At 41.3% G+C, this 10,383-nt stretch overlaps 1 protein-coding gene across 1 annotated transcript; it reads left to right on the plus strand.

Annotated features, from left to right (window-relative positions):
• Positions 1–727: 727 nt before the first annotated feature.
• On the plus strand, positions 728–7,091 carry T265_10892 (hypothetical protein; the record flags this gene model as incomplete). The annotated part of the gene is made up of 4 exons (XM_009177399.1): positions 728–741; positions 1,484–1,669; positions 1,712–1,796; positions 6,840–7,091. 4 exons carry the CDS (start codon positions 728–730, stop codon positions 7,089–7,091), a joined length of 537 nt encoding a protein of 178 aa, XP_009175663.1.
• Between the last annotated feature and the right edge of the window lie 3,292 nt (positions 7,092–10,383).

The following is a 10,383-nucleotide window of genomic DNA, read 5'->3' on the forward strand; positions in this document are numbered from 1 at the left end:
AGCAACCTTGGGAGTAGTTTCCATTATGAAAAGACGGAATACATTTGAGAAACTTACTTGTGATGTTAAGATGAAAACTGAAAGGTGCACACAGGCCGAAAGATTAGTGGGATTACTGCAACCCATTCGCAATCAGCGGTCAAGTATTGATGCCCTTTTGGAGTACGAATCAAAGCAGAGAGTCTGCTTGAATCCGTAAACTGACTAAATGCCCTTCAAACGGGACACTCCTGGATTCTGTGCGAAGTCTGTTTTCAAGAACTCGCCTACCAAAAAACTGATTTGACTTCACTTCTGAGCAACTTCCAGTCGTCAATCTCGGTGAGCAAAGCTTAAATGGAAGAATCCTCATAAATTCGTCGCACGTAACACTTGTCCCATTTTAATACTAAGGAGCTCGAGTATCCTGTGGCAATGCTAGAAACAAAAGATGAGCATACACGCAATGCACTACTCACAAGGTTGCTGAAAATTTGTTGACGGCCCACGATCGGTTATGCCCTTATTGGGGCCCATCAGGTGGGCGCAGTCCTTGAATTTCCGTCAACCTTATGTTCTACTTGAAACCAAATTGCGCGGAATTAGCAAAATACACTCATTTGCAAACCAATTCGGCTTTGCAGGAGACTCATCTGGAGCCCAGGTGAATCTCTCGTTTTTGGATCCCGTCGGCACAACTCCCTTTCCAGGATAGTGCCCACATGATGTCCACGGTAGCCGATTGAAGATGTTGCAAAACATGTCTGCTAGTTGATTTGGATAACGCTATCAATTTCCGTCAAAATTGCCTAAACGTGTACTGGAGGTCTAGGCCCTGCTAGTTGATTTGGATAACGCTATCCGTTTCCGTCAAGATTGCCTAAACGTGTACTGGAGGTCTAGGCACCCCAGAATGACCTGCTTCATTCTTTTCTTCAAAAGAGGTCTTTCAAATAAAATACGGCTGTTTGGCAGAGGCACCAGAGGCACCATTGATGTTATGCTGTTGATGACGATGATGATTCAGAAAAGAATCTGGTGCTGGAATCCAAATATAGACATTTTTGGTCAACCATAAGTAAAGAAAGCCGTCAGTGAACGTCTCATAAGCCGCTGAGCAGGCGGTTACAAGTCAATTGCCTTGACAAATGTCTGATCTTACGAGTATTGCTGGTTCTCTAACAGAATAAATAAATGGATCGTTCTTGAAAATTTCCCATGTGGTTTGGCCGATCACTGAAAATATCTTGATTGTAGAACGAGTTTTCCGTAATTAGCACCCTTCACTTTTTCATATCCCAAAACTCCTCCCGACAAAATACTCTAGTCCGGATTGTATTTTCCGGCCTACTTAGGTGGGTACCGTATGTGATTGATTTGTTTACAGGTAAATTGAACTTCCGCTTCACCAAATACTTACAAAACGTTGTAGTCTTTTCACGCTCAGCACCCCGAAAAATGCGCCCATCACAATACAGTTCATATAACTTACTCCCTGAGCAAGGGAACACAGTCCTGGTGAAAATAAAGCCTTTGCTGTGGAGTTGTTTAATTGGAAACGCGAACTGAACAGTTACAAATTATTGAACAGGGAAGCAAAACTCTCAGATGCATCTTGTTTGCAAAAATTGAATATCCATCTTGAACGTGTCTTCAGCTTTACCGAATACTTATTGACTATCACTCAAGTGTAAACGAATGCTGCAAAGCAGTTCAACAAATTCCCTAACAGATCTCACTTTTCAAGAGACGCAAAGCGCATATATGAGAAAACCAGATACTACCCGCATGCCCCAGTAGTATTCATCGTTACACTGGTAGTTCCAATTTTATATTCGGAAATGTGCCGTTTGAAACACATGGGATTTATCAGTGCGCAAAAGCGCAGAATACTATTTAGTTTTGAAGGTGGTCCATCGATTTGGTGACAATAAACGATCGCGGCCACCTATATCATACTCACTGCCACAAAACGTCATATTTAGTACACATCTATTCGCTCAGATAATTAGTCAGGTCGAGCATATTGGTACAACAGCATCCAACTGTAGTGGTGACCATATGCTTGAGAAGGTGGTTTTGCTTTGTATCCAACCAGAAACTCACATCACGAGATTTCTCGCCAGTTAAACAAACACGGTGTTGTTTATTCAGTAAGCAAACAGAATCTTTCGGTTGATTAGCTGGCATGTGCAAAACAATTTTAATTTTTCAGTTTTTTCTTCAGTCGTGATATAATTTAAACTCAAACCAAGCATCTAAGGTATAAAACAGGGGAGAAAGTACGAATGGGTGCTCGCTATCTGCCCATATGCCATCCGAATTTGATCCTGGTATCGACCATCGATTTCAACCGGTCCGTGGCCGGGAGCAAATGAAGTTTCTCTTGTCCCCTGCGATGGATGAGTGGACAAATGAGTGGATTGACTAGAACAGAGTGGATAAGCGGATGAGTGAGTGAATACGATGTTGAATGATAAATGAAGCTGTCAAACTGTAATGAAATTTCTGGAAAATCTGACAAACTATATAGATATGATAATAAGTGTGTTGAGGCATAAATGTAGGTGCAAGTCGATTAACTGAGGAAATTGTCAGTAGCAAGATAATTGAGCATCTGAAACAAATTGCATATAAACACATTGTCGCAGTCCCTTCTCACTTGTGTACCTCTCTGTTGTGGTACACATCTGAGGAGAGATTAGCACTCTGAGGACAAATTCCTTCTTTTTCCGCGAGCTTGAAGCCATTGACATCGATCCATAAGTTCTTCAGCAACTATTTCTTACAAGCGGAAGGACGCAGCTGATTTGATAGGTTCGCGTTGTTGCCAAAACATGCATCGTTCCTGTGCAATCTGCATCACCAACCTTCGGCAATCGATTGGGTTCTCGCAAGTTTTTATGAGTATAATACGAATTTTTATTGGTTATGAATGCAGATGAACGTAGTAACTACTCGAATATGAAGAACTTCAGTTGAAAAGTTTGAAACGTGTCCTGGAAATAAAACGACTTTTTCATTCTGGTGCGTTAGACTGTAACGAAATGTTGGTGTCCACCGAGAAATTGAGGTGTGTGGTCTTATGCATGCGTTTTCCCCTTAGCTTTATCAGTGCTCATAGTTATACTAGTGGACTCTAAAAATCTACTTTAGTGTGAGTTCAATTTCCGATTTCTCCAGCAGCTGAGAATTGCCAAACCATATCGATTTAATCGATTTCACACGCATGCGCACCAAAGACACCAATCCCACTGTCATTTTCCATTTCAAATAAACACCCTTGCGCTGAATGAGATAGCATTAGTATTTTTCTCCAAAACCAGAAAATTTAAGACAGGCTGGAACCCGCGTTTCCCAAATCCACTCTCGCATTTTCCCACCACTCTTTTATCAACCAGCTCTCAATTACTGTTCTAAACCAATGTCCTCAGGTTTAATCCCTTCCCCAATTAAACCCGCTTACATGTTCACACGACCCACCTGTCCTACTTGGAATGCATGCTATTTTCGTAGTTTTTTTCAACCTGATGACTGTGGGTGACAGATTCTAAATTCACAAAACAGAACAATCCCTGGAACTTGTTCCTGAGTCGATCTCGTATCATTTTTGGTTATTCTTTCTCCTCCTGACGATTATTGTACAAACGATGCATTACTTATTAAGTTGTGTGGTACTCTCAGGCTTCTCAGACCGTTTTTCCCAGCAATGGAACAGGATATCTCTAAGAAACACTGTTTATATTTTCATAAAGGAAACCTCACAAGGTTGCTTAAAACTCTTCGACAGCCCACGACCTGTTTTGCCCTTCTCAGGGTTCACCAGGTAGGCGCAGTCGCCGAGTTTCCGTCAACCTTATGATCTACTTGAACCCAAATTGGACTGTTTTCGAGAATCATAAGGTTATAAGGTTGACGGGAACTCGGGAACTGCGCTTACCTGATGAGCCCCGAGAAGGACGAAAGCGGTCGTGGGCTGTCCGGAAGTTTTCAGCAAACTTGTGAGTGGTTTCTTTTATGAAAATGTACAGCAATATCTTGAATATCGTGCCAACCGAAACATGAGGCGGCCTGTGTGCACCACATTTAGTTGTAGAACATCATAAACGAGAGATTCAGTTGAGTCTCTTGTGATTTGCAAATGACTGTTTATATTCTCTGAAATATTGGTCTCCCCAAGCAACCTTTCTATCTGGTCCTTAGGCTGTATAGCTTTCTAATAAGGGAACTCGGACACTCCATTTATTTCTTAGACATTCCAAGGTTTCTAAGTAAACCAGCTTTTTGTTATGTGTAGAAAAGTGAGCTTTCTCGACGTGGGGTTTTAGCAAGGAAGCCTTGACCGAACATCTGGATTAGTTCCGGTTTGCCATTCCCTTACTATGGCAACACTTCAAGGGAAGAGAGTCAGAAGATAAGAAGAACCAAGACGTAATTGAAAAGCGACAGCGCGCTATCAAATTAGGCATGGTTTGCCTATCATTATGACAGCTAACCTTGTGCACACATCAATCAACCCTACAAATATATCTGTTTTGCTTGAGCCTGCTTGGAAAACAATTTTTCGGACGCGCTCAAAATATTTCGCAGCCTTTGGATTCGTTTCTTATAATCTTATGCAAAAAATGTTGATGAAACAAGCCAAAATAGAAGTAGTTCTGTTGAATAAAAAATTTCGTCATGAGGAACAACTGAATATGGTGCTATTCAACCAAAAACAAAGAGAAAAATATAATCAGCTTTAGGGATTATTGTAGGATTGGGTTGTACTCAATCAAAGAAAAACTGTGGCGAACTACACCCATTTTCAAACAAATTTGGTTTTGCAAGAGACTCATCTAGACCTCAGCTGAATCTTTAGTTTGGGATGTTTCTAAGCAACTGCATTTACTGCTTCGACTGTCGAAGAATTTTCAGCAACCTTATTAGTAGTGAATTACGTCTATACATGTATCCTGATATCTTGAATATCGTAACACAGCAAATTTAGTTGCTTAAAACCCTCATAAACGAGAGATTCAGATGGGTTCCAGGTGCATCTCTCGTAAAACCAAATTTGGTGTCATCGAATGTGTGTTTAGGGAGCCCAAGCAAACTTACTCTCCGTCCGGGGCTTGCTAAAGTAACTATCGATTGATGGCTTTTGACCCGCTGTTTTCACTCTATTGAGCTCGACCGAAACGAAACCAGCGGAAGTCCGCACTTATTCGAGACTTGCTGAAACTTTTTGGGCTTTTGTCAAGCAGCGATTGTGAGAGAATGCAACAAACTCTGAAAAACCACCAAACATGGCGACAATCTATGAAAAAGGCATCAGGACCTTGCCGGGTTGTGGTATTGGTCAAGCAAAGTAAGGGCAGAGCGTGTTTATTTGGTTGCGTCAAGTCAGGTTCACCTCTTCGTCGAACAGATACCCCCAAAATTGGCATCAGTTTCCTACCTGATTGACCAGGCAAACTACAATGGCCTGACAGTTTGGTCGCATATTGTAGATAGGGCTCAACCAAGCAGTGCCATTGTGCTAATTCAACAAAGACCAGTGGTATTCATCATGCATCATTGTGGATTTTTGGAGAGACAGGAATATCATCTCTTATTTTTAAATTTGCATAAGATTGCATGTGGTCTATGACATCGCTCATTACCGCAATAGGATCCTCCTCAAGGCAGAATCTTGTGGAATGATCACTTTCAATATACGCTCTTGTTTCAGCTTTACTCACCCTCAGTTTGCATATCTCACTTATATATAAAGCCCCAACAGATTTAGCAGTTCAAAAGAATTGAGCAAAACGTCTGAAATCATTACACCAGTTCCGTATTTAGCATGGAGACAAGCAACAAGACATGAACGATATAGTCACACTGAATGGCGAATGACCGAATGGTTTTAAAACACCCCACGCCAGATGTGACCTAATCTAATTTGCAAGGGGATGAAACGAGGATTTTTGTACGCTGATAAGCTCGTCGTCTGATAGGATTTTAGCTTGCCAGAAGGTTTCACTTTGTTCGATGGCTGTACTCCAGGTCCACATTCCTGTGTCATGTTACCGGGATCGGGAGAACCCGTTACGATTCATCCTGGCAAAAGGTTGAGAGTACTATCTACCTGGCTCCGGCCAAGTACTTTTCACTGCACAGGAAAAATCTACTAAACCCAGCTGAATATCTCATTTGTGATGGTCTTCGCCATCTGAATGTGCTGCACAAGGTCATCGCGTGTTCCAGATGATACGGTGCTTAAGATGTCGTCCACCAATGACATTTCAGAACTGATAATGAATTGCTTTTAACGTTTACAATTTTGTCCCAACTTGTTAGGCTGACTGTAAGTAGTGAATGAAATTCCGAGAGTTAGATGAGTGTCTTGAGGCGCATTCTGGTCAACTGCATCCGCAACCAATTCGACTACACTTGCAGTGTCAAATGCCTCACTCAGAGAGGAAAGGCGTCTCATTGAGATAAAAATTGCCAAGGCACGTTTTTCCAGTCTCTTTTGAGGGCTAATATGTTGTGTCCTAAGTTTTATGTGCAAATGGCCACCCATAATTAATCTGAAGGAGGCACACCATTTATATATTTGTGACACAAACTTGATATCCTTTCAGTGGCATATCCGCTCGTTCGTCACCCACGAGCATTAGTCAAACGCTACAACCACAGGCTCATTGGTTCACATGGGGAATGCAGCTAACCTGGAGGAGATAACTCTTTTATGTAAATTTTCACACGTTACGTACTTAACAAAAAGCATTCTGTCACGATATCATTACGATCCCTATTCATCAACATTCGACGTGATCAGCGCCTGAGAAACTATAAGATGAAAGCAAAAAGGACGATTTGTCGAAATATAGGTAGCTCGGGTGTGTCTACTGGTGGTTGATCGGATGGCATTTGATCCGTTCGCCGAGCTTGGCAATTGGCTTGCAAACGTTTCGTCCCCAGACGAGGACACATCGTTGAATGGGTCATTCAGCTGCGCACTGGCGGTGTCTCCTCGACTGGGGACAAAAAGTTCGCAAGCCAGTTGCCAAGCTCGACGAACAGATCAACTGCCATCGGACCAACCACCAGAGCAGGAAATTTTCGGAAAACCTGGAGACTGAACCCATCTGATGAGCCTAAAGAAGTAGGAGTGCGTCGCAAAATGCCTAGAAATTTTCAGCAACTTTGTGAGTAGTACATAATGTCAAGGGATATGGCTTTCTTCGAAAAGCGCCATTTCAGTGCCGGAGGTCCATCAGATTTAGGGTAGATAAACATCCAATTGTGGTATAAGTAGTGAAAAAAATCTTATTTAGATGTACGTAAACCTAAAATTGCCAGATAAGAAAACTCACCGTTAAATTGCACACTGGCGACGCAGAAAAATGAGAACATTTTAGTAAGCGGTGTGAAGATTTTTTTTCACTAAGAAAGATAAACTTATTTAACAAGCACAATTGACTGTTTTGTTCAGAGCTTTTAAATTCACCTACTCTTCTCAGAACAATAATTCTTGGTGAAACTATTACCTTGCTCTGATTTTACGGATTTGGGACAAATAAATTATTTTTTATTGATCCCATGAGACTACATTTTGAAGACTTTTTTTCAGACTGATCATTATGCATCTTGCTTTGTAATAAATCGCCAACATAATTCATTTATGCAAAATAAGACGGTAAACTGGCTGCGATTTTTCAACTTCACTGGATTGGGGGCTTTTTTGCCCGTTAGTTAACTTCTTTCTGAATTTTGAACATGATTCTGTCGAGTAGAGGCACGTTTGATGTGGTTCACAAAGCAATATTTCTTTATTGTTGTATTTTCGACGACGCCAGTGTTGCGTTGCTTGAACAAGTTCACATGAAAACCTATAACTCTGGAGAACGGGAGATGGAATAACGTATGTCATATTCACTGCATAAGATATCCACCCGCCACATACGTGAGTTTTACCTGATTCAAATTTACTCATTTGAACTCACTAATCCTGAGAAAGTGTGACGTCACACAAATATAGTATGAACTCAAATCAAGGTTCCTTTTTTAAAAGAAAATTTTGCATCGCAAATCTCTTTTTTCTTTTAAAGAATAGCTGCTGACTTGAAGGGTACTCAGGTGTTTAAAGTTCATGTTACTTTTAGAGTAGCCTGTTTTTTCCAAATATAACAAACGCAGAGAACACGCCTCCTTCATGATGACAGGCTAAGTGGATGTCATCTCAAAGATAGGCTAGACTATGACTTCTTGCATCTTTGGATCTGTGGAGCGATTTCTGTGTTAACCTCGATTTCTTTAACTTCAAATTAATGGGTACTGTTCCTACACTTTGTATAACTTTAAATAAAAACATGCAAGTTCTTACTGTCTATCTGCTCCTCTATCGATCAGTCTGTCTGCCTATCTGATTATCGGTCCGGGTGCCTTTATTAGTAGTTGAATAGGTGGTTGCTGATTTGTACGCCGTCAGTAGGTGATCGCGTCATCTCAAATGGTGGCACAATATTTACAGTACAATTTTCAAGCTCTATGAGCATATTAGCAAACACTAGGTCAGGTGCCACCAAACGGGTTTAAGAACAATGTTTAGGTCCCATAAAGGAAACTACTTCCAAGGTTACTGAAAACTCTTCGACAGCCCATGAAGGGTTTCGCTCTTCATGGGGCTCATCATGTAGATGCAGTCCCAGAGTTTCCGTCAACCTTATGTTCCTCTGACTTCCTTAAGTTCCTTTGGGGACAAGTCAGCCTTTGGTTCTCGGCAACGAAATTCGGATGTGAGCAACTTTTTTCATCTGAACTCATGCGAAGTCAATAACACGCGTGTCCGCCCTCTCCAAACTCATTATCCCCAAAATGTCCAGTCTATCATCGTTTCAGCTCAATAACCACCCACAAACATCATAAATCATCACAGACCTGCTTCTTCGTTTCACCAAACTTTCGACAACGATAGCTGGGGTAAAATTATCCTTGAGCAGAAGACTCGCCATCACGTAGACATAAAACATATCCTCAATAAGCAAGAATATAAACTGAAGAAACCGAACTTAACAGACAGAAATCTCGAAAACCTAGGACCACCTTATGGAGGTGTCTGGTTGTGAGAGCCTCGTCTAATCACCTAACACCAAACATTTATAAACATAGTTATACTCGAACCAGTTATACGGTATCTAAAGCCACAGTTTTTCGTCAGTCTGTTTTGTCTACGTGCACTCAAATCGCCATCGTCTTCCATCGGTTATCAGTCGGTTTACCATCTTTACGCGTGTTTTGCATGAATTGCTTCACTGCGGCCAACAGTTGGAAATATCTTGAATCCAATCTCATGCTCCTCGTGTGTTCAACATGCCACCTGCTTTTGTGTTGAATTCAAACAAGTTCTTACCAGATCTTGAAGAACCGTGCTTTCCAGTAGTAGCGCAATTAGCCAAAGCCTTCGGAGGATAAATATGAGGGAGTGTCTTGTCACCACTAACGCAGTTTCACTGGCAGGTAGCTTGGCCTGAATTTCATATCGGCCAGAATTTGCCTCGAAGCTATATCACCAAGGTTAGTGCTAATAAATTATGCATTGACGAATCAAACTCAGGAAAGCATTGCAAGTGTGCAACCGAACCGCAACTATTCGTTTCCATTAGAGTTCAGCTGCTTGCTCAGTATGTCAAACCAACGAAACTGAAAGGAATTTGAGTAGTCAGTCCACGTGTACAGATCCTGAATTAATATTGCTATCAATGGGGGCTATGAAAATGTTGGTTCTTCCGGGAAATATTAGCATAATGGCCATGGTGTGGTGCTGTTTACAACCAGATAGCACAGAGTGTATGGAGTTTGACAGGCGCATTATTGAAGAAATAAGCCAGTGGGTATTTTTGTAAGTGACCCAAGAACCAAAATTTTGAATGTTTTACAACCTCTACAGATGTTGAACAAATCGATTTAGTAAAGGGTTGGGGCAATGTCCCTGAAAAGTGCAATTCAATCTCACACTGACTTAAGCTACTTCAGGGCAGTCCCACAGTACATAAAAGGTCTATTCACTCATTATGAAAGAACTATGTCGGAAACCAGGGCTAGATCTACTATACCTCTTTGGATATGTATGAATAGGGTGAGGTGTCCGTTTTGAAGCTAGAACGTAGGAATTGTCCTGCTTTGTTCTCAGCAAATCACGTGTCCATTTTGTCACGCTTGTATACAAGAGGTCACAGTTTTCCTATTACAAATCGAGAACCGCACTTTTCTACAAAACGGCTAAAAAGGAGCCCCTTAAAATTGTCTTAGGTTCAACTGTGACTAAAAGAAAATTGAAAAACATGTTAATTGGCGGTTCATCTCGTTCATTTTTTGACTGCACTGGTTGATTTTGGAGTCTGAGAGAGAAATCGTGGTGTCTGTTGCGTCGAG

Source organism: Opisthorchis viverrini (genome assembly GCF_000715545.1).
Source record: "Opisthorchis viverrini unplaced genomic scaffold opera_v5_416, whole genome shotgun sequence".
Classification (NCBI taxonomy): Eukaryota; Metazoa; Platyhelminthes; class Trematoda; order Opisthorchiida; family Opisthorchiidae; genus Opisthorchis; species Opisthorchis viverrini.